The 25,980-nt window shown below is 39.6% G+C and overlaps 1 protein-coding gene across 1 annotated transcript; it reads right to left on the bottom strand.

Annotated features, from left to right (window-relative positions):
• Positions 1-1,218: 1,218 nt before the first annotated feature.
• LOC131250953 (uncharacterized) lies at positions 1,219-20,361 on the bottom strand. Its single transcript, XM_058251384.1, has 7 exons — positions 20,015-20,361; positions 13,779-13,978; positions 12,677-13,321; positions 11,250-11,397; positions 9,503-9,700; positions 4,755-4,924; positions 1,219-1,765 (listed from the first exon to the last, which is right to left on the bottom strand). The coding sequence occupies exons 1-7, from the start codon at positions 20,277-20,279 to the stop codon at positions 1,658-1,660; spliced, it is 1,734 nt and encodes a 577-aa protein (XP_058107367.1). The 5' UTR covers positions 20,280-20,361; the 3' UTR covers positions 1,219-1,657.
• Positions 20,362-25,980: the final 5,619 nt, after the last annotated feature.

Here is a 25,980-nt window from a genome sequence, read left to right as displayed (position 1 = left end):
TTATGACAAGCTATCAGAAATCCATGTTTGGCCTGCTTAACCTACGGTACTAAATTCTGCACGCACGTAATCTAAGCAAGTACTATGATTCAGTTGGCTTTTGACACAGGATAGCCGGATTACATTATTCTGATTTACTACCATGCTTTTAGATGGTTTTTTCACTTCATTATATGGTCAGACCGACTCGGGGTTGTGGAAGATGGTCCAATTGCAAACTGAAAAGGGGAGATGGGATTGGATGGGGTCGTAACTTTAATACCATGTTAAGTAACAAGAGACAATATAGTGAAAATTGTAACTAATTATTTTATTGAGAATAACAAGGATATATAGAAAAAGAAAAAAGAAAAAAAAGAGAGATCTGTCAGAAATCCATAGAGATTATGAATCAGTAGAGATCTTAACAAACAGACATCTGAACAAATCAAATCAACAAAAGATGAATGTCTACAAATGAAGTTTTCAACTACCAATTTACTTTGCATGTTCTGGCCCACAATAAGAGAGAAACTGTCTCGGTTTTTAGGTAGATAAATGTGCACATTATTTCCAATATCATGAACAGTTCAAATCTCACACAAGCAACTCATATTCAGATGCATGTCAGTAAGTGAACAACTCTACATCTGTGATGAATGGTAAACATATTATAAGGTTAGGTTATGGTTACGAAAAGGGATTTGGACCATTTTCAGAATTCTGAAAATGCATAGACCCCACGTTACAGTTCTTTCACTGGTGGCGGAAAGGGTCTGGGTTTATTTAGGAATTGTTAACAGCATGTTTTTTTTTGAAAAAAAAAGAAAAACACCCAACAGCAAGAGAAGTCCTTTTTCAGCAGCACATTCAACATCCCATATTTGCAGTAAAATCAGCATAATTCATCTGTTTTCAGTAAATAAAAAGGCCCAAAAGAACATTGGAGGTAGCAATAAAAGATTCAATGACCTATAGAGTCAAACTGTAATTAGGACCCTTGCTAGAGTGGAATGATGGAATTGGATTCTTGTTGCTGACCCCAATTAATTGTCTAGATGAAGTAACAGCCCTTGAAAGAGTGAAATGGTGGAACAGGATTCATGCAGCGGACCCCAATTATTTGGAATAAGGCTTAGATGATGGTCATGTAGCAGACCCTTGCTGCTTGCTGCTTCAGGCCTTTTTTTAAAAAAAGGCCAAACCGGAACCAAGACATTGAACAGAACACATGGTACATTTCACAGAACAAAGCTAATCCACAACCATTTATATATGTTTTCCACATATACACAACATGTCTGTCATTGTTACGCATATAGAAGACTTACATCTGAACTCCATTCAGGAGGAAAAAAGAAAAGGACAATGAAAAGAAAATACAGGCAGCTCCACCGAAATAACAGCTCAAAAGTGCTTCAAAAAGCCCTGAAAATTGTCCATGCCGACAAAGCTCGGCAGCACTTTGGGCCATTAAAAACAGGGAGGAAAAACATGAGTACAAGCCACAACACAGGCGAAAAATCTCTCTTTCGCCGATAAAAGCAGGTGAAATTGAGAGATGTTTCTCTGTCCATACCCTGGCGATTAAACCCAGTAAAAAGAATAGTAAAACTACCCAATTTATTCATCCAAATCATCACTTCCCTTTTTTACTTTTCTTTTTTCTTATCTTATTTCAACGGTTTCTTTTCACAAAAACGATCTTTGGGCTTGGCAGAAGCTGAAAAACACAGTCGTTCATCATCGGCTTTGGATTGTTCTCAGAACCCGGCTGAAGTCTTACCTGCAAAAGAGGATTCAAATAGATAAAGACAGGATGAAGAGGAGAGAGGAGATTTCTATCAACAGATGAGCATTGAGCAGTGAAAACAGTAATAGACTACCTATGATGCATGTGTGTAGCCATTAGCTTGCAATAATCTGTCTTGAGCATATATGGAAAGGTCAAAGTTCAAACCTTCCCAAACAGAATCATAAGATGACCTTTCAGTCAACTTAGGTAAAAGAGCAGAAGAGAGATTATTGCCTTATCAGATCACGATATACCCAGTACATAAAGGTGGGGCCCATTGGTTTGGTGGTCCAAGTCGTTGATATGGTGGATCCGAATGTATATGGATGATGCCCCAAAAATCTACTAGATTGGAAGATCATAACCTTTCATTTAGTGGCACATAAAAATGGTTACAGTACCCATAAAATCAGAGAAGCCAAAGACTGGGAGGCTAGGATCTAATCTGGGAGACTTATGGGGCATATTGCATCTGCATGAGGCCCATTACATCAACAGCATGGATCAAGATGAAGGCTATAAATATTGATCACTCCAAAATGAATAGGCACTAGCAACATCAGTGTCAGATAAATTAGAAGGAAAAAAAAAATGGAAAATGCCTATTTTGATCTTTGCTTCATATATTGACTATACTTTTATGCATGTGTTGGTCCACTTTCTTTTAGGGCTGCCATTGTCTCTCTCTCCAATGTTGAGTCCAGAGCTTTCACTTTTCTTCAGTTTTAGAGTTCTTAAGGTTTTTAGTAATTTGTAAATCAATCAATGGGAAAAATCTGTGTATTTGTGAGTAAAAGTAAGCCGCATGTGACATACATATTACAAATTTACAACACTAAAAGGCAAAATAATAATAATAATGTCCCTCTCTAAGAGAAAAGGCCAAAAACAAGATGAATTTAAGGATGACCCATTCTCATCAAAATGATGAATTGGTATCCACCCATGCCTTATGAGGACGACCAATACACGGCACAACAGCCGATATTTTGAACCAAGGTCTGGATTGCTGAATCATGGGCCCCACTATTTTAGGCTGGGAGTAAGAACACCATACACATTGTGACGCATCAGACCCAATAATTCCTTACAGCACTGTATAATATCTGTTATAAGGCCTCGAGTGTGCGTTCTAGTCAATGTATACTACAAATGCATAAGCATGTTATTCTCACAATTGATCTAGTGTTTCATGCATATAAACCTGTGTTTCTTCATTGTAGTTACATTTCCTGCATCCAATGGTTTAAATATCGATAATAGCAGCCAATACTATCGATACCGCATGTGGCCGATACAATATACAAGAGGATTTATTTAATTCCCTTTTATTGCACAAAATATTGGGGATATGTTTTATACTTGTATGATTTATGAATTACATGAATTCATTTTGGATATGATTGCATCACTTTTGCCAAACAAAGCATAGTTTAGGACTGTATACAAAGGAAACTTGTTATGCATAGTTGTTTTTTTGTGTTTTTTTAGTTCCAAGTGTCTAATCACACCTCTTTCAACATATCCTAAAGTTCTACCAAAAATTCCATCATTTCCCAACGTTTCCCTCAAACAGAAATACATTCCCCAATACATGCAATATTTCCCACCCTATACCATTATGTTTCGGTATCCCAAGGGTGTGATATGTGCATCCATACTGATATTTGAATCACTAGCCTGCATCACATCATTCTTTTTGCATGTAGAATCATAATAAGAACTAGGTTTCTTGGTATGCTAGGTTTGTAGCAATGTCCAAAATATTGGAATATCTCGATAAACTTATCGGGCATTACAAGAAAATTATTGGTATTGCGATAAAGATGTGTATCAAGAAGTACTGTTTGCATTGTTTTGTATTGTTGATGTATTCCAACACAAAAAAGGTCATTGACATGTATATTGATACATTCCTCCCCAAATAATTTTTCTGGAATGTAATATCATGCCAAGCTCTATGACATTAGAAGGTATCAGAAACTTACAGTACAGTATAAAGTTATACTAGATCATCATCGTTATTATCTAAGCCACTCCACCAACTATTTGGGGTCAGCTACACGAATCCTGTAAGGCTGTAATGTCGCTACACTATCATGGACCATATCCTCAGTTAAACCATAGGTCCTCAAGTCTTTTCTTACTACCTCCACCCACGTCCTTTTGAGCCTTCCCCTTGCTCTTTTAGAGCCTTCAACTTGTACCGACTCACTCCTAACCGACGCAATTCTTGGTCTCCATTGCAGAAATGGCCTAACTATCTTAAGCCTATTTTCCCTCATCTTATTAATTGTTGGTGCTACTTCTAGGTTCCCTCAAAGCACATTCATTCCTGAGTCGCTATCATTCTCTTGCCACTCATCCATCTCAAAATCCTCATTTCAGCTATGCTCATCCTATGAACGTGTTGTTCCTTGACTACTCAACTTTCTGTCCCATAAAGCATGGCTGGTCTTATAGCTATCCTGTAAAATTTTCCCTTTGGTTTATGCGGTGATCACATAAAACTCCAGGAGCACGTCTCCAATTCATCCACCCCAGCTCTAATTCATAAAGACAAACTAGATGTCCAAAAAATATTTCCTGCTAAGACCAGTCTGATCACTTTGTATTTGAATGACTTGGCTTTGTTGGATCAGCTTCTCTAATTCTCTACTTTGTATTTGAATGTTGTGAGCATTATACAATGCTTAAGACAAAGAACTCCGAGTCTAGTATTGGAGACAACCAAATTAACAATTCGGTTTCATGGCAGGCCCCACGCATCCCCACCACCAACTGCGACCAGATGATTATGGCATTATACATAAACTCTTCAGCACATACTCTACATAGCACATTTATTCAATTATAGAGCTTCAGAATATCAATATTATGAAAAAATAATATGCAATTTGAAAGCAGGAGTGGACACGCTAGGCTACTCCAATAATATGCAATTTGATGCTAAAGGCAATAATCATTTAAAGAACAGAACCTCATAGTGTTGAAGCAATGACGCAAACAATGTTGTAATTCCAATAATTGCAAATTTCTGGCCAACACATGCCCGTGTACCAGAACCAAAAGGAAGGAAAGCAGCATTTTCATTTGGGTCATCTACAACAAATGGGCTGTTTCCAGAATCTGCAGGTTCCTCTACATCCCCTGAAAAAGAAAAATATTAGATTAAGAAGTTGCCAACATAGAAAGAGCCTTACAAAACCGCAAATTGCCATTTCTGATAAATTGAATATTGCAATGCAGTTCACATGTTCGTCCAGGCATAGCCAGATTCCAAACTCACATATATGATTTTCTGAAAAAGTGCACATGGAACTAAACAGAGAAGAAAATTAATATTTCCTTGTTAGCTAAGGAGCCTCCACATAACCACCACTTTTTGCAGCCATTTGACAAAATTGAAGCTACCCAGAACCAGTTACAACAACAGACAGGCCAATGAAGCAGTATCGACCATACTAAATTCCAGTCACGACACTTTTGATCCAGCAATCACAGAATCATCAATGCACATGGCTAGGTATTAGAGTGAAACCATCACCAATAAATCCCCAAAATGCTTATGGAAACAGGTTGTGTTTGGTTTACCCTCACGACACACATCAGAAGTCACCTTTAGGGGACAGTCAGGGGACTTCTTTCTAACAACCTTCCAATAATAATAATAATAATGATAACTTTCTCAACCTAAAATCACTGGTAACCTTCTCAGTCTTGACTGAGTACACTCATTGATATTGATGTTGACAGAGATAGTGATCAAAAGAGCTAGAGAGAGAGCTTGAGCTCAAGCTCAAGAGATATTCTTGATTGAGTACACTCATCAAGATCAATTTTGACATTTTGACATTGTGTGTGTGTGTGTGTGTGCACATGTAGCCCATCAAATGTACACAGAGGGGTCAATCAGATTAAGAAGCCGAAATATATGACTCACTTGTCATATTGACATGAGTGAGCAGAATGGGATCCAAAGGAGCCATCCCATTTGAGGACTCCGAAACTGGGTCATTCCTTGCAAAAATAAGATGCAGATCTAATGTTCATATGCGTGCACGCGCGTCACTGCACTAGCAGCAAGCAACAGCAATCTAATACAGGCATTGTTCGAAATATCGGGATCGCACAATGTATCGCACCCTTGGTATACAGATACGTATCGGTTATCGCACAGGATATATCGTTTGTATCGCATAGTTTATCGCACTTTTTGGGAAACATGGGGAAACATTGGAAAAATGGTTGAATTTTTTAATGAAACTTTGGGGATCGTTGAAAAGGCCCTTAATACACACTTTTAAATCATAATATCTCAAAAAAAAAAGATGCACATAAAAAATTTCCTTTGTATAGGGTCCTAAGTTATGCGATGTTTAACTGAACTAACGCAACTATTTTTTAACTTGAATGCATGATATTTATAAATATATCATAGTCATGTATGAAAACACAACCAATTCATTGAAAAGCAAAAGAACACAGTAGAATGAGTCAAATCCAAGGCTCAAATGGACCCCACCATAGAACACAGTAGAGAGAGTGACGCCCACCATTAAAATTTTCTAAGGCCCAAAAAACAATGGATCTGGCTCATTCTTTGTCTCATGCCTTAAAATGATACACCCAAATATATGGATGGTTTAGATACAACACATACATCATGGTGGCCCCACAGAACTTGGGGCGTCACTTCAGTAGCCGTCTGGCTACGCTCCTCGTCAGAACTTGGTGCGCGGGGAGACGGATTGGCTACTCCCCCTGACACCGGCCTCATGGCTGGTGGTCAGTGCTTTGTGAGCCCCACCATAATGTATTTGTTTCATCCATTCCGTTCATCCATTTCTACGGATCATTTTAGGGACTGATACAATAAATCATAGGGATGTAAGTCTAACGTAGATCACACCAAAGGAAAACAATAATGATTGGATATCCACCATTAAAATCCTCCTGAGGCCCACTGTACTGTTTATTTGACATCCAATCTGTTGATTGGGTCCTAAAGACCCAGATGAAGTGAAAAAACAAATATCAGGTTGTTCCAAAGCTTTTATGGCTCCCACAACGTTTTTAATGGTCAACGTTCATTCAACACTGTTTCCTTTAATGTGGTCCACTTGAGTTGTGGATATGGTTCAATTTAGGGCTCAACGCTTAAAATGATCAGTAAAAATGATGGACGGCGTGGATAAATCACCTGTAATCACGGTGGGCCCAACTGAGTTTACTCAGAAAGATAAGAGAGTACTGAGTACGCGAACGCTCGTCAGTGACAGGCTCGCATGCTACGTCACCAAGTTACATGGGTCCCACCATGATGTATTGTTTCTATCTACACCGTCCATACATTTGAAGAGATCATTTTATAGCATGAGCCAAAAAATGGGTCAGATCCAGAGCTCGAGTGGACCCACAATAGAAATCAGTGGAGAGAGGTTTCAACGGTGGAAAACATTTACCCCATCGGCGGGGAAGCGGATTGCGTACTGAGTAACTCAATATGCCAAGCGTACTGAGTAAACTCTGTGGGATCCATTGTGATTTATATATTTGATCCACACCGTCCATCCATTTCAAAAGTTAATTTTAGTTACATATACCGAAAAAAAGAATTTATATTCAAAGATCAAATAGACCACACCATAGGAAATAGTGTGAAATGAGTGTCTACCATTGAAAATTTCTAGGGGCCACCGAAGTTTTGGATCAAGCTGATATTTTTTATTTCACTTCATCCAAGTCTTTTTTATCTTATGAACATGGTGGATGAGAAATAAATATCACTTTGGGCACTAGAAAGATTTCAACGGTCGAAATCACTATTCCCACTATTTCCAGTGGTATGGTTCACTTGGGCTTTGTATATGCTTCAATTTTAGGCTCAACGTATAAAATCATGTGAAAAAACTTATGGACGAATTGGATAAACCACATACATTCAAGGTGGACCCAACTGAGTTTACTCAGTACGATAAAAGCGTACTGAGTAACTAGTATGCATTCCCATTTCCATCCGCCGAAGCAGATGGCGCACTGTGTACTGAGCAAACTCTGTGGAGCCCATTGTCATTCATGCATTTTATCAAATCCGTCCATCCATTTTATCATATAATTTCAGGTCTTTTGAAAGAAAAATTAATCATATATCTAAGCTCAAGTGGACCACACCACCTGAAGCAGTTTGAATTGAAGTCTACCGTTGAAAAGTTCTTGGGGGCCCACAGAAGTTTAGGATCAAGATGATATTTGTTTTTTCCATTCATCCATGTCTTTGTGATATTATGAACAGTTTGGATGATAAATAAACATCATTGGGGCCTTGTAAATATTTCAACGGTGGAAATCAATACTTACACTGTTTCCTTTGGTATGGTCTACTTGAGTTTTTGATATACTTTATTTTTGGGCTCAACCCCTAAATGATCTGGAAAAACGAATGGACGGCGTGGATGGACTATATACTCAACAATGGGCCCTACAGAGTTTACTCCGTACGATAGGAGCATACTGAGTAACTCAGTACGCAACCCGATTTCCCCGTCCACCCCTCTTTTCACTTTCCTATTCACTTTCACTGCCATGGCGCCATCCACGCAGTCTATCCGTCCCTCAAATCTCGTTCTGGAAGCCACTGATCGTCGATCCGGCCTGATTCCTCGCCGGAATCTCCGAGAAAGAGGGAAGATGAAGAAAATGGGAAGAAAATCGCACTTACCTGTCAAATGGCCCACCTTCGATTACTGCTACAGCCAGGTACTCTCCATTTTCTTTTTTCTTTTTCTTTTTTTGTAATTCAATTTTTATTTATTTTTTTTGATTCTCCATTGCTCGGATCCGATTTTTATGGTGTGTGTGGGTGGTTAGCTACAATGGGACCCGTGAGTCCCCTGCAATCCACCTGTGACTGTCCGTGCGTTGATGTCCGACAATAATGGAGAGGAAATGGGGCGATATTGTCGATATATCGTGCGATATCGACGATAATATCGGCCGATATCTGGATTTGAGATTTTTTGGTATCTTCCGGAGGTTATCGGGAGTATATCGTCTCGCAGTGGTGCGATACCAATAATATCGGCCGATATATCGGCCGATAGTATCGATATTTGAAACACTGAATACAGGTAACTAAAAAATAGATTAAAAAAGGGTAGTCCCATGTCAGGGACTGGAAGGCAAATCGTGTAAAGTTACAAAGGTAACAATTTGAGTTTTCACTTTGGCACAAACCAATGCAAGTCATCAAATGAAGAAAACAAAGTGAATAACAGAAATCATTATATAAGAATCTTAAAATGGGAAAGGAAAGAAGAAGTTCACTAAAAAAGGAATGATGGGTGCAATGCGACACAGAATCTGGGTTGCATGAACCAGGAAAAAGTATTAGGCTTACAGTAGTTGAAGAGTTACATGGCACTCTGCCTGAGGAAATGTATGGCATCCCTAACAAGGGGGGCTATGGTTCAGTTATGTAGACTGTTGCTGTGATGGGCCAACAATGGGTAAATCATCCCACAAACTTCCTTCATGGGACAATCCTATTACCTCAATTATCGGCCTGCAAATAGATGGTTATGAAAAGAAACACAGCAATGCTCTATCAGATTAGCACTCTGGATTGTTGAATGATGGGCCCACTTGTACAAACTATGGAGCCAAGGATGCATACATATCCTTCAGGCAAGGACCATATGATTCCTCCATAAAAGGCAAAATTAAAACCTGCTAGTGATGTTATGGGCACTGAATTAGATTCCTCCGCAGCTTTATGTCCTTGGTGGGTGGCTGTTGACAAGAACCGATATGGATTGAACTCGCTAGCATCACTTCCCCAACTAGTACAATCCATCTGCACCAGTTGAATGGGAACAACCAGAATTGCCCCAGCGGGTACTGTTATACCAGTTTCAAGATTCAAGTCTGGAAGCAAAAGGGAAATAGTTAAATTACATAAATAATGTGATTGTGAAAAGGAGGAAAATTCATGAGGTGTGTAAATCATACGGTCCAGCATCCACAAACAAAAAGTATATTCACAGCTACCACAGAAAGAAAAAGGTAAGGTGGTGTTTTGACACAGCATCAAATAGTGGTTGGCAGGAACTTCCTAATGTACCCATAAGAACTACTTTTCTTCTAAAGGTACTAAAAGAACTTAATGTGACAGACTAGTGAGAAACAGGGAAGAGAGGCAATAAAGTTCTCAAGAATCTCACCATAACACCTAGAAGAAACATAGGAAATGCTCCACTGGCATCCAATGCAGGATCTAATTAGGGCTGGCAATGGACAGGCTTAGGGTTGATCCCTACCTGTATTCCATTTTTTTAAAAAAAAAATGTGTCGTTCCTATAATGGATCAATTTTTCCGTAACGGTCGTTAGGGTGGTTACGACCCCATAACGAGCAATGGATGCCGCCATACCATTAGGTGCACCATGCTAGTTGGCCTATTCAAAATATTGACTAGCCCAGGCCAGGCCCATTGCCAACCCTAGGTCGAACTCACTGTTAATTAACCAGTGCAACAGCTTTCATTCATTATTTTTAACAGATAAGCTGGGCTCGAACCCGAGACCTCCATGTTGGGACACACCCAGTCTACCATTAAGCTACAGGCTTGAACCTTCCATTGGCTTTGATTTTAACAGTGAAGAGAGTCTACGATATTTTTTTTTTTTAAATGACAAATTAATGGAAAATCATCAATCATTTTTTTTAAAAGCAAAAGGATTAACTGATTTTGTGATACCAACAACATTGGTGCTGCATGATTCAAACCAAAATACCTATGCCAACATGGCAGATGAACCCAGAGGAAGCAATCGTTCTAATGGATGATAGTTCTTTTTTTAAAAAAAATGAGAAATTACGTTTAGAAAAAAAATAATAATAATTATTTTCCTAGAAGCTGTACAGAATATCCTGTCAAAATATAGGTGGCCAAAATATAAGCTAAGGCATCAGCAATCTATTTATCTTCCCCACCAACACAAGGGGCCAAAATATTTTCCCAGAAGCTACATAGAAGATTCTGTCAAAATATAAGAACATTTCCATGACACGAAAACATTGTTGGCACCCTGAAATGGGGATAGTCAATTTACTCAAAAGCCAACTCTGATGACAATAACCTAACAAACTCCCTAACAAGTGCCCGATTGTCCTGTATGAAATGAGTTTGTCTCCTAGAGCTCTAATATACTATATAAGAACAATTACTGGGTACCACTTGAATGAATATGATCAATTGCATTAAATCAGGGGAAAATACAATTCACAAGTCAAAAGTCCTAAGATACTATTATATGTTTTGCAATCTCAATTGAAAGACAAGTACACACTTGAGGAACCCCACATGCACACTACCAAATAACCATGGCGATATATGAAGTAATTTGACAACATGACCCTCGCTGAGGTTCCCAAATCAAGACGTTCATCTATAATAGAATGTACTAGTGCATACCATGCTTTAAGGAACACCTCTGAAGCAAAGGTCCTGCGGGCAAGAGCCGAGCTGATTCGTAAATAGTCGCCAGAAGAAAATGCATCTTTTGAACATCATATGCCTCTGGTTTAGATGATTTTCGCACCATAATTATCTCCGAATAAATCTGAAAAAAAAAAAAATGCCAAAGAGTTTTAAAAAATGCATAACTAGGAATGAACAGCATCAAGGAAATCAATTCAACAGACAAGCATGAATAATCTCAGTCATCATGCCAATCTCTTTTATACATCACGAATACGTGGACTCGTCTTTCAATGTTATCTATTTGCATACTTCGAACTCGAACCATTTAGAAACTTAACCAAGTATCAAACAACTAGCAAAGTTGACTCAGCCATTACTCGTGTCAGGTACATGATTCAGTAGTAGCAATACTAATGATGATTGGGAAATGATATGGTCATGGTGGATCCTATTAATGGCCCGCTATTCAAAAATCACACCAGCTGGACAATTCTAACCATCCGATAGGTGGCCTTAAGACCATTGGTATAAAAGCAACCAAATGGTTAAAGAGTCAACGTTTTCTGATCAGTGTAGCTTTTTAATCACGGGCCATCTATTATAGGGCTCACTAGATGGACAATCCCGATTCACATATCCTCTTCCATGTGTATGGGATGTGATTCAAAAACCAATTGGGTAGTTTTAACCCAATCAATCAGTTTCAAACCAACAGCAGAAAGCAAACATAGTCAGCAGCCAACACCAAAGTACCCAACATTCACCAGAAGCACAGAAAAGTGATAGTGAGGCATTTGATCCATGCAGTTTATGAATCATTGGGCCATCCATGGCTAGATGGATGATCCTGATTCACATGCCACTGTAAGTGCTGGTGTGTCTATCACCACACGTGCCAATGTGGCATGTGATAGATCTGAACCATTCACCAGGTGGGCCACCCAACGAATCTTCTGTGACCACAAAACAGCCTGATCTGGTCACATTATGGTCACTCTTGTAGCTTGAATGTGGACATCTTGGCCCCTCTCTAACTGTCCATTTGCTACCAGTGAATCTGTCATTGCCCAAGAAACAAGCTCCTCAGATACATTAAGTAGTCACATGTGTAGGTTGGATCTGTACACTTGGCCCCTCTCTAACCATCCCTTCACTACCATATGTAACAATGTGGCATGTGTGAGACATGGAAGGTTCATCAGGTGGACCACCCTGGTAAAAATACTGCCAAACAACAAACATGGATTTGATAAGTCAAATCCATGGATTTATAGCTTGGTTACCAAACAACAAATTCAAAATTTTCTCAATCCAAATTCAAGGCAAAACCATGAATTTGTCAAGTTCAGGGATTGGCCAAATACATATTTCCATTTCCTTGATCTCAAATAGATCCTAAGGAAAGACAAGAAAATTACCTTCTCCTGTATTTCTGGATGCATCACAAGCCTGGTCAAGATGCTACCAATCAAACCAGCAGTCGTTAGGCAACCATGAAACATCACACCCATGATATTCGCACAAGGTTCTTCTCTAGGATCAAGATGGCCCTTTAACTCTTCGGAGAATAACCCGTCTCCCATTGTATCATTGCGAGGAAATACCGTGTCCACCTCAATTTCACTTCCAATTCTTCCAGTCTTATTCTGAGAGGTGATGTCAATTTGGCCTGACAACTTGTAGTTTTGTCTGCAGAATTGAATAATATCTTGTGTTAAGCTTTTCAACCTTGTGCACAAACCTTGGTACTTCCAAAACTCCTGTTTCCAGAAAGGGGGAACATTGTATGACGCCCAAAAGCAAGCATCCTTAGCAATCTTTACAAGTAGTTCTTCATAGTCAATTGCATTAGGCCAAGCCAAAAATGCATCTCCAAAGAGTGTAGCTCCAAGAACAGAAAAGGCCATATGCTGGGAAACAGATCTGCAATCAAGAATTCCCTTCGCCATTATAGAATTGATCCTTTCCATGACGCAGTCTACTACCTTCAAGGAAATTTCATTTGCTCTCTCGAGCAATTTCCCATTCAATTCTATTGCCAAGGAGTCTCTTCTCTTTTGCACCTGCAGATGGTAAATATATATATAAAAAAAGAGATGTACATGATGTATCAGCAAGGTTCTCAAGACAATACATGTATGCCAATGATCACAATCATGAATATGTGCTTTTTATGTAAAGCATCCGATTACATAATGCATACATCTCCGTCGCAAGAATCATGAAACTAAAACAGACACCCATGATGTTGTTCACGAAACTTGTCATGCAATGTGGCATACATCTCTAGGCTTGAATATACTATTGAAGCTTTGAATACTAAGAAACAGGAAGAATTTTATACCTCGAGGGATCTAGAATACAAAGTGGCAGCATGATTTTAAAAGCAGGCAACACCAGGAGCTTACACATGTTGTACATACGAAGAAACAAAATATGAACTACGGAAAAAAAAAAATGTAGCAAGCTCACACATTCCAACAATCATTAAAACAGGGTGAAAAATATAATGAAAAGTACCTTCTCGAAGGATGGATCAAAGAGACTGGATCGGCCGAAAGCCAGACGAAATGCCTTCCCCGTCAATGGAAGTTTATCCTCAGCCTTTATAAGCATATCCTTAATCCGCGTTGGATCCTTTACTGAAACCAAAAGCTGAGTTGGACCTAACCATAGCCGAACAATCGATCCATATTTCTCGTGTGACTTAGACAAGAAATCTGAAATCCAGTAAAATAAAATCCAAATATTCAAGAATCAGATAAACGTCCTGCTTGAATTAAAAAAAGGAAAAAAAAATTGAAAACCCAAAAAATAATTATGAATTAATTCCTTTTCTTCTTTTTCTTCTTTTTCTTTTTTTATTTTTTGTGAGGGGTAAACAATTTTTCTTGAAGCAAAAGGAAAAACAAAACATTAATAGATAATATATCATTGATTCTTGCAAATGTTGGAACCACAATGTCATTAATTAACCAAAACAGTATAGAAAACAAAGCAACAAAAACAAATTAGACCTCAAGGGGGGAACTTTTTATTTCCACCGATTCTCAGTGGATAAAATATGTCACCTAGCACATAACTAGATAGACCGAGGTAAGATCCAACTAGTGGAGAAGTTAATGCAGGGGCATTTTCACACCAGGCTTGAGTGGGGTGGCCTGTGAGATGCAGGGACACACTCGGGGTGGGCGGCCCATGTGAAGTGGGTGGCTCGTATGAGGCGGGTGTAGAGGTGGGCATATTAGACCTGATCCGGTGGATCCGATCCGACCAGACCCGCCTCAGTACCGATCCAAACAGAACCGACGGCCTAGATCGGGCCTGATTGAGTCTGGATGGACAGATCCGATTGTTTTTTGGGTCAGGTCCGGATAGTGGTGTATCCGGACTGATCCGACCCGAAGATCCAGATCGAAATGACCCGAACCAACCAGACCCGACCCGACCCGGAGCGGGTAGTATAAATACATTTTTTTTACCCTAATTCCCCTAACCTGCTCGAGCCGCCTCTCTCTCTCTCTCTCTCTCTCTCTCATCTCCATTTTTGCTCTTGTAGCTGCTTCTTCTTTAGATTCTTCTTCCTCATACATAATTCGAAGCCCATTCTCCTTACATGAAATGTATGTATATTGATAATTATGGAACTTCTCTCCATCGTCTTGGCCATTTCCATCAGATGGCTTGCCTTCCCATACTTCAAAGAATTCCGGCCATCTCGGCCATTGTTTTTCTCATTAGAAGGTCCATCAGATATTTGATCAATTGGGCCAATGGGGAAATGGAATGTCTTAATGATCAAATTGTTGAATCTGGTACATGATCACCTGCATTCCTCTTCCTATTTAATCTCTCCTTCCTCTCTTCTCTCTGTTATCTCTATCTCTGTTTGTAAAAGGGATGACGATTGAAGAATTTGGATGGAAGCAATGCACGTGAGATGAAAAACCCATTGGTTGTATCTTTCGGTGAAATGCTAATAGATTTCGTTCCGGATGTTGCTGGGCTTTTCTAGCGGAGTCGTTGGGATTCATCAAAGCTCCTGGTGGGGCCCCTGCCAATGTAGTTGTCGCCATCTCTTCTACAAGTTCTCCCTCCTAATCGCTCTTTTCATATGGATCTTCTCTTGGGCTTCCAGACTTATGGGTCTAGACCCTTCTGATTCTTCCATCGATGCCTATCATCAACCAATCGTCACACCTTCATCTTCATCATCCCAAACCCCTGTTTCAGCTCAAGCGATCCGTGATAGCCTCCACGTGGCCACCTACGGTGAAGATCCTTTCCCCCATTTTGTTTGTTTCAGTGATTTTATTAATATTATTTTGCTATTTTCAAGGCTCTGTTAATCCAATTAGGGTTTGGTTTGAAGATCCGATTCGGTTTTCTCACTGAGTCGAACTCGGATTCGGATTAGCCAATGCAAACTTTGAATCGGTCCGAGTCAGGTGACCCGGACTCGGTCTCAGATCGGATCGAGTTCGGGTCAAGCCATTAAGATTTCAGATCTGATCGGGTTGGACCCAATCCGATCCGACTCGGACCGATGCCCAGCTCTAGGCGGGTGGCTCGTGTGAAGCAGAACCCGTGTGAAGTGGGGTCCACAAGGGGGGTTCGGCCAAGGTCCTAACCCATGCGATGTGAGGCCTAGGCTATGAGATAAAGGGATTGATTCACCATGCTCTATCAGTTCGAGCTTTTAAAGCAAGTGGTTAGTTGTCCTGCATCAAATTTGGTATCAGAGACCATAGGTTTAGCATAAGATTTTTATGTTAAATCTAAGTTGGAGTCACATCTAGGATTAGTGGAGCATTCATTGCATATAAGATCATATTGCTGATTTTTTTATTTTTTTTTTAGAGTATCTTGTTGCTGAATTTTCAGTTTGTGTTTCCACTTATACCATTGTTGAAATTTCAGTATAGTAATCTCAAGCTGTCACATTACTGAATTTTCAGTTTGTAATTTTTAAATTACATTCTAGCTGAATTTTCAATTTGACACCTTGGATTACCATCCTATTGAATTTTCAGCATAATATTTGAGGATAGCGGCTTGCTAAATTTTCTAGTTGGTGTGTCCAGCTTGATCTCTAGGTTAGTTTTATCATTGTCATAACATGGTCCTATGGCCTAGGGTTTCCTTTTAGAATTTCCTTGTGTATGCTCACTCGTTCAGAATGTGATTTTGGTCTATAACCCATAATGAATGTAGAGCAAATTGTTAAGGCTCTTAATGTTATCAATAACCGTCCGGCGACCATTGAAGCGCATAGTAGAACCACCTCCACCCAATCAACCGCGACCAACACGCGTGTCAATCAACTTGAGGCCTCCCTAAACGCAAACCCCGACACTAGGTAAGATGTTCAATCTCAAGCTGGAGATCAAGTTGATAGGCTAGGGCATGATCATGACCAAGGCGTGGGTCGTGGTGAGCACAAGTGCCACCACAACATGAGGAACGTTATGACCATCATAATCTAGATGCACAAGTCATGACAGGTGTCAAAGTTAAGGCCCTCAGTTTTGATGGTCGCTTGGACATCAAAGCATTCCTTGACTAGGTGGCAGACATGGACCACTATTTTAAGTGGTATGATATGTCTGATATCCATCAAGTAAGATTTACTAAGATGAAGCTGGTGGACCAGGCCAAACTTTTTTGGACCAACATGAAGCGTAAAATTGAAAGGAGAGAACCCCAAGTTGTGCACTGGGTTGAGATGAAAGAGGTCCTTAAGGAAAAGTATCTCCCTCTTTGTTATCGCCAGAAGCTCCTAGACCAGTGGCAGGCCTTGCACCAGGGATCCATGATTGTGTCAGATTGCATTGTCAGGTTCGAGGAGTACATGATGCGATGTGACATTGAGGAAGACCCGATGATTACATTGTCCGGATTCAGGATGGGTCTCTGATTCGAAATTCAACGAGAACTTTATTCTCATGAAGTTAGCACATTGGAGCACACGTACCAAGTGGTGCAAGACATTGAACACTATCTCAAAGCACCACTTGGTAAGTGTTACGACTCTCGAGATCCAAGTATTAAGACTTACTCTCAAGGGATTAAGCCTAACATGGAGAGTCAGTCCAGACCCCAAATTGGTTCTCAGTCCAACCCTAGATATGTCAAAGGAAAATGGATAGTAAGTGCTAGCTCTAAGGGATGTGAGCAAACACGATGCTTCAATTGCTAAAGATTCGATCACTTTGCGCATCAGTGTCCCTCGAAAGATAGGAACAAGGCCCTGATGATTGACGATGGTGAGGAAGAAGGAGATAAACATGGCAATTTTGGAGAAGAAGTTTATTAACCCAATATCAATTGTGCTAGTGATGACGAAGTAAAAGAAGAAGAGACTACACCGCTTGCAGTAATCAGGTGCACTTTGACCAATGCTAAGGAGAATGATGACTGGCGTCGAACTACAATATTTTACATCTATGCAAAATGTGAAGAGAAGAATTGCAAGGTGATCGTTAATAGTGGTAGTTGTACCAATGTGGTCTCCACTAGCACTTTGTCCCGTTTGGGTTTGAAACCTGAACCGCACCCTCAGTCCTTTAGAGTGTCATGAGTGGATGCATCTTCCATGCTTGTTACTCAGCGATGTCTCGTGCCTGTTAACTTTGGATCTTATTCAGATTCGTTGTGGTGCGACGTCTTACCTATGGATGTTGGACACATCATTTTGGGACGGCCTTGACTATTTGACCGCTATGTGACAATATACGATCACTTAAATGTATGTTCATTCATGCATCAAGGCAGGAAGATCACTCTAGTTCCTCTCCCACCAAAAAACAATGCGGAGAAGAAAACTGAGGGAAAGTTGGGTAATTCAAGGAAATCCCAACCTAAGTCTCTCCATGTTATCAGCAGCAAGGAGTTTGAGAGAGAGAGACTACGGTGGATTCGATGGTGTACGCCTTAGTGGCTAAAGAAGTTACACCCGAGGTTAGTGTAGAGGGACCCCCTAAGGTGAAACCGATTATGGATGAGTTTCACGATGTATTTCCAGAAGATTTACCAAATGAGCTTCCACCCAATAAATGTGAACGGACCTCCATCAAACTAGAAGGTCAATCTTGATAGACACGATCAATAAGAAGGATGGACGTATTCTCTTAATCAAATTTCTCCCTGAATGATTTGAGACAATGACCTTTCACTTTGAAAATGTTACCATTCATCGGATTTTCTATCTCGACAGCCCGGATGAGGATAGATCGTTTTGACTTTAAAAGGGTCGGTCCAACGAGATCTCGACTTACCAGGAAAAATGGACTTGGACAGGGGTTCGTCATTCCGAGTTTCCGTGTGAGAAGTGATCTATCTAATCAAGCACGATCAGTCACTTTGTGGCTAGGTGGGGTGTTGAGAGTGGTACACAACGTAGATGAACCATATCCCAAAAATCAAGGCGATTGGACTACAACAACCTGGAAAAATCGACGATTCACTCAAAACAGAGCAATGTTCCATATTCAACAGGCAAAACTCACAACTAGTGAATGGTAAGAGTTGTCCAATAATGATGATTTTTGTCCTATAGCCGATTCATGTGGTTGCCCGCCATATCAACAATCCCAATCGCCACACATGTTTGCCACATGTATGGTGTGATAAAACTGCTCACAACTAGTGGATGGTAAGAATTGTCCTAGATCAGGGATCTATACCAATAAAAAAAAATGCCATGTCCTATAGCTGATTCATGTGGTAGCCCACCAGATCAACAAGCCGGATAGCGATACACGCTTATCACATGTACAGTGAGATGGAGCTGCATAGAATTTCTATGATGTGCTCTTTGTGGTAGCATTCCTCAACTAAAAAATAGAATCATCAAAAACTGTCCACAACCAAAATAATTAACTAGAAACTTCTAACAAGCAATCATGTAGTGAGCAATTATCAGGTCCCGCATAACCCAATTGTCTGGCAACTGAGACCATTGATCTGATGGGCCTCACCAGGTCCGGCATAACCCAATTGTCTGGCAACTGAGACCATTGATCTGATGGGCCTCACCATCAATGGGGGTTGACTCAAAAATCTCCCAGTTTGGAACACCCAACCTTTAGATCACTGCTCAACAAATAGACACTTAGGGAAACAATACAGCAATGGTCCATATCCAATAGAAAATAGCCAAAGATGAAAATGTCGGGATTATATCAACCGAGAGATTTTCCAACCATGGTCAATTCAGAGTGGGGCCCATCATATCAACGGCCAGGATTATGAATTAAATCATCCCTTAGCCTCAATAAATGCCTATTCTACCAAGACTCAAACTTCCACACCATTCCGGCCCATGAGTCTGATACGCCCCACAGTCGCTTGCACGAGACGCCCCTGAAACCTCCCAGATCGGAAGATCCCAACCGTTCAATCTTCATCATATTTCCCCTTGAATGTAGTCTGTCAATCCACTTTCGCTTTCTCGTAACCATCCAAATTACAGGCCTTAGGATCAAACTCTTATGATCTACCAACCATCCACAGCGTGTCTAATCACATCAACGGTCTAGATTATCACCAAAAACAGAGCTTACATTTAACATAAGAATTCCCAAAACGCCCACAGCAAACAGTCGCTATATCAGAACAAATGAACTGAAATTCGCACCTATTCGTTGACAAATACACCCATCCTTTCTACTTTCGGTAACAAAAAACAACAGGTTTGTACTAAAGTGATAATAAAAGTCCAAAAAGGGGGTAATTCCGTAAATAACAAAACTCACCGGTGAGATTATGACCAGATCCAGCCCCAGCGATGAGCTTCGAATGACCGTAGAAAGAGGGACAAGGTGGGCCCGGGATTCTACGGGCCTTAGCCCAGAATCTGATAAGGAGGACGATCTTCCGTACAAGGAGGGATGTGATCGCGATGAGGAAGAACCAAAGGAGGGCGTTGATTTCTCGGACGAAATAGTCCTTTGGGATTAGAAGGGAGAATTCTCCTTGCTGTGAGACGGCGCAGGACTGGAGGGAGGGTAAAATGGTCATTTGAGCTGAGGAGTTTCGTTGTGGTTGTTGTTGTGGGCAGGAGATGGACGTGTTTGTAGAGGGGGGGAGACACGAATCCTTTCTTTCATGCCAGAGATAGGTAGGCTAGATGCTATCTCTCTGCTATTTATTGATTGGATGAAATCATATGGTACACGGCTAGATTATTTAAAATCGTGCAACTCTTTTCAGATAAAGAAATAAGATCCAATTTTTAAATAATCTAGACCGTTGATATTTTTATTTCCATCATTTATAGTCTATAAAAAATATTGGGATTATAAAATTTTTAAATATTTTATAAATTCATGTTAGCTGTATGTTCAAATAAAATATATTTTTCATTATTAAAAAAATAGAAATTATTTTAATTAATTTATACACTCTAGTATAAAGAGTTTCAATGGTTTGGATTACTTAAATACTCCCCTAATTTTCAAAAATGAGAACTCGAGTGTACCATGTGATGATACAGGTTGCGTACAATATAGTTTTTTACTTGTAGTTGGAAGCCATCATGTGGGATCGGCTGGTATACCACACACCACCGATCTAGCTGTTGTGTGCACGTGTCGTGCTGACGGTCCTCGAACTCCGAGTTGTACGAACGGTGCAAAGTAGATCAAAGATACATGGCCCCAAAATGATGTATTTATTATATCCACACCGTCCATCCATTTTAAGATATTATTTTTTTAGTGAATGAGACTAAAAATTATTCATATCCAATTCTCAAGTGGACCACACCACAAATAGCAGTGGGAACAATGATTTTCACCATTAAAACATTTGTAGGGCCCACCATAATGTTTATTTTCTATCTATTCTGTTCATAAGGACACACATACCTGGATGAAGAAGAAAAACAAATATCATATTGATCAAAAACGTCTGTGAACCCAAAAGGGTTTCAATGGTTGTCATTCAATCCCCCACTTTTTTTTGCAGTGTGGTCCACTTGATCTTTGGATCTGCCTTATTTTTCGAATAAATACTTACAACAAGATCCCAAAATGTATGGACGGTTTAGATATAAAATATACCTCATGATGGGACCCAAAGAACTTGGTGACGTCAACACATCAGCCAGGTCGGTGGTGTGCGGTGCATCAGCCAATCCGCTACTGGTAAGTGAGCTGGCTCGTATGAGATGAAGAGAATGCAACGCGGCACGCGTGCTTGGGACGCGTGTGAGATATCCAGTACATTCAAAATGTGGGGTATCGTACGCCTTCATCATCCTCTAGCCCAAAAATTGATGGTATGTTAAATCTGGACCGTTGGTTAGTTTTCAAGCAATCCATTCTCCCATAGGCCTACTTAATTAGTGGACCGGCCCGACTTTTGAGCCAGTGTATTTTCATCGCCGTGGCCCACCTGTTGAGCGGCCCAGATCTAATACACTTCTGTCATCGCTGTGGCCCACCTGTTAGTATTGGTGGGACCCATCTATTTCTGCACGTATGTGGGAAGGGGATAGATGAACGGTGATCATCCCCATTGTGGGCCCCACCGTGGGTGGACCATATCTCGAAAATGCAGCGGATCTGATGAGCTCCGGTATTACTTTTTTGGGAGCTCGTGGAAGTCATGTAAAGATTCTGAAATCAAAAGTACACCACACACGAGGCTAGAGAGGTTGGTCATGTCACGTCTCTCGAGATAGCATGCATGGATAAAAACCTACATCTCACCTTCTTTACGCAGTAAGTAGAACACCCAACTCTGTGGGGCCCACCATATTTTACATATGAAATCCACTCCGTCCATCAGGTTCTATCATAGATACCAGGACTACAAAGGAAAAATAAGGTACATACACTACTCGTTTGGGACACAACATAAGGAACTATAGAGATGAGATGCCAACCATAGGTTTGATCAAGATGCGGCACATCGTTCATCAAATCCGTTAATCAGGTATAGCCCTCTAGGATGAAGAGGAGATGGAAAATTTCACTTCATAAAGAAATCAAACACATGCAACACATCTTATGAACTTAGCGTATGAGAAGAAATTTCATACAAATTGCATATTTTAATAAGTTAGTCTTAGAAAGTGTACATATTCTCTCCTTCCTCTCCACCATATGTGTTTTATTTTTTTTTCTAAGTCATTTTAAAGTATGAAGCACAAAAATAAATCAAATCTAAATCTCATGTGTACAACCGCAAGAAATAATGGTGATCCGATGCCCAGCATTCAAAACCTCTCTGGGCCACATAAGTTTTGGATAAAGCTGATGTTTAGGTTTTCTTTTCATCTAAGACTTTGTACTAATTAATGGGTTGGATGGCAAATAAACATTACAGCAGATCCTAGGAAGTTTTTAACAGTAAGCATTCAATTGCTACTATTTTAATGGTGGGGCACAAATTACCATTGTGTTTAGATGATGTAGTCCACGTAAGATTTGGATCTACATGAATTATGGGCTCATGGTCTAAAATGATTTAGAAAAAATGAATGGATGATGTGGATAAAGCACTTAAATTATAGTGGGGTTTAAATATTATCATCCCGTAGCAATATGAATCCAATTTAAATAGCAAATTTTGTAGATTTCTTATTTCATAGATTAAAGCATCCCAATTGGACCGTGCATGTAGAAAATTTAATTTTAAGAAAAATATTACCAATATAAACATCTTAAACATAAAAATCCTTATTAACCATCGGTACTTTTGTCCTGAGTGAGAGTTTACATACATCAAAGCCACACCTATAAAAGGTTACAATTTCCAAACTAAAAAAATAAAAGACTCCATTAAAATAAATATATTTTTTTAAAAAAATCAATCGTTATTGAATTGATGTTGATGACAATCACTTGTAATTATCAATAACTGTCAATCTTAGATTTGTCCATCAATAAATTCAAGGTCAAGGTCAATCCCTATTTATGGCTTTTATGAATTAAGCTTGATGAAAATCCAAATCAAGGGTTGAAATTTTTCCCTGTAAAGGCATTATTTCAAATTTAGGATTCGACAATCCTTCTCTCCCTTCAACACTCTCTCCTTCCCATCACAATGTCTCTTCACAAGCTAATATAGGCATTATTTCTACCTCTTATAATAAGGCAATATTTCAAATCTAGGATTCGACAACCCTTTTCTCGCATCATATTCTCTTTCCCCGCAATTATGTTTCTTCTATCTCTTATGGCCGTTGAATCACTGTTCATCCAGCTAGTATAAGTATCATTTTTAGCTTTTTATACCTACTTTTCTGTAGCCATCGATGTACTTTTGGTGCGCTTTATATTCTTCTTATTAAACTCGCAAACGTTTGCAACAAGGCTTATGTGCATGCTACATATTTTTTTTTAGGATGGCAGATGTATGAGATCCAATCCATTCATCAGGTGGGTTGGGCCAGCATATGTTTTTCTAAAAATAAATATTTGTTTGGTATGGCGCCAATTATTTAAAATAAGTTGATGGATTAGAAAATTTCAACTAAGTTATTCAAAATTGTACATTTGTTTGCAAAATGTGGCCCACTTGATCAATGATCAACTTGATACTTGGGCTAAGGCATCAATATAGTGGTTCTTTTATGGATGGATTGGATCTCAACCTATTGTGTTGTATGCTGGCACATGTGTATGAGTGTATATGAGCTTTAAATTTTCTTGAAAGGCTAAAATCTTTCATACATTATGAAATTTAGAAAATGGCCCATTTACCAAAGAAACACATGAAATCAACCTTTTATTAATTGTGCAAGGAGAAATTATCACATTAAGGCATATGGTCACACAAATTTATGACCGTTGTGGGCCTCTTGAATCCCTAATACCCATGTCTCAAGTGTTAAGGCTACGTTTGACATTGCTCCTATCTTTTTTCTTAGCGCAGTCAACAGTACAGATTGTGGGATAAACTACTCTAGTTAGCTTGAGAGTTGATTAGGAGTTAGGAGTTCTTTCACTAACTCAGCTCAAAAACACATTCAGGACAACTCGATGGAGTTTCTCAAAAATCCACATGAGTTTTTTGGTGTTTTTAAGTATTATTTGATATTCATAAACATAAGTATTATATAAATAATGTCAATTACACTTAGTTGAGTTTGAGTTCCACTGAGTTCATCTTCTCAAAATTTCATGAAATATTTCTTGAGCGTTGTTCTAGTCAACTGGGGTCTTGACTTAGTCATGATTTTCTTGATGAAATCTAGTCATTCATCTCTAGTGAGTCGAGTCTTTTCAGGTTTTTTAACTACCATCCAAGCAAGAGTGAGTTAGGTGAGACGCGGGCCTCACCTACGACGTTGCAGCCCTTACCATGGGGCCCACTTTGACATATATATTTTGTATTCACATTGTTCATTTATCTTCTAATATTAGAGCATGGTCCCAAAAATGAAGAAACCTAAATCTGAAGTGGATAATACAGTAGGAAATAATAGTGATTGAACATCCTACTATTAAAAACTTTTTAAAGGGTGTTTCCATAGTACTGTTCATTTGTCATATGATATGTTGATAAGGTCACATAAATCTTGGTGAATGAAAAAACAAATATCAGCTTGATTCATAGCTTTTGTAGCTTATTAATGATCTCGAAAAAACAAATATCAGCTTGATTCATAACTTTTGTAGCTTATTAATGATCCATCACTACCATTTCCCATGCTATGGTCTACCTGATAATTGGATATGCTTCGTTTTTTGAATAATGCTCTGAAATGATGTCGAAAAATGGATGGATATAGAATACACATGGTGAGCCCTACGGTAAGGGCCACACTGCCGTGGGTTAGGATGGCCCTGTTAGCATAGCTCTGATCTGGACCCTCTACAGCAGGACCCAGTAGATGAATGAGCAACATCTTGTTCAAGCGGGCCATTTATATATAGTTTTGGATCAATGACATGGCCCACCTTGACTAGGCCAATACCATTCACTACGGCCTGATGAGAGGTGTGGCGTGGCCCACCCGTGATAGGCTATAAAAATGGGGCACGTGTCATGATCTGGAACCTTGATCACTGACCTTTCATATTTTACCTTGTGTTTTGAAACCGACGGTTGGATGATGGTGATCATTCACCATCATTTTCAAGACGGTGCTGACTGACTCTCCATCCATCACGTGGGACACATGAACAGAGATCCATCAGTCTTCGTAATCCCACTACGGATGGATCATAAGCCCCAGACTCCTACACTGATCGAATGATCTCAACCATTGAAACTGGACCACTGACCATTTCAATCATAACTACCAATCTAAAATCATTCCATGAGTGTATTATCGGCCTATAACTAATCCAAAATGGGCCCCATGATTGAAAGGTCTAGATTTTGTTGCATATGTACCAATTGTATATGATGTATGAATCACCACCGTTTAAATAACTGTACTGGACTATCATCACAGGCTTCCGTGTTGTCTAGGTAACGGATCACCGTCGAAAATGACCCATTTTGACCTTGTGTTTTCGAAAGGAATAGGAAGCGAAAACGGTCATTTTCGTGCCACGTGTCACATATTCGAATCTCGCTTGAGTGGAGTTTGAAATGCACTCTCCTCGCAAGTAGGGAAGTGAACATGATCATCAGGTGGGCCATGCATGTACACAGAATTTCAACCATTGGTCAATTTCTGTCGACCATTCATTTTATTTTGTACGGTTGGGCAGACAGGAAGATCATCTAGGCATGGATTTATAGATATGAAAGCTAAGTT

Source organism: Magnolia sinica, chromosome 7 (assembly GCF_029962835.1).
Source record: "Magnolia sinica isolate HGM2019 chromosome 7, MsV1, whole genome shotgun sequence".
Lineage (NCBI taxonomy): Eukaryota > Viridiplantae > Streptophyta > Magnoliopsida > Magnoliales > Magnoliaceae > Magnolia > Magnolia sinica.
This window is presented reverse-complemented; position numbering and strand designations above follow the sequence as displayed.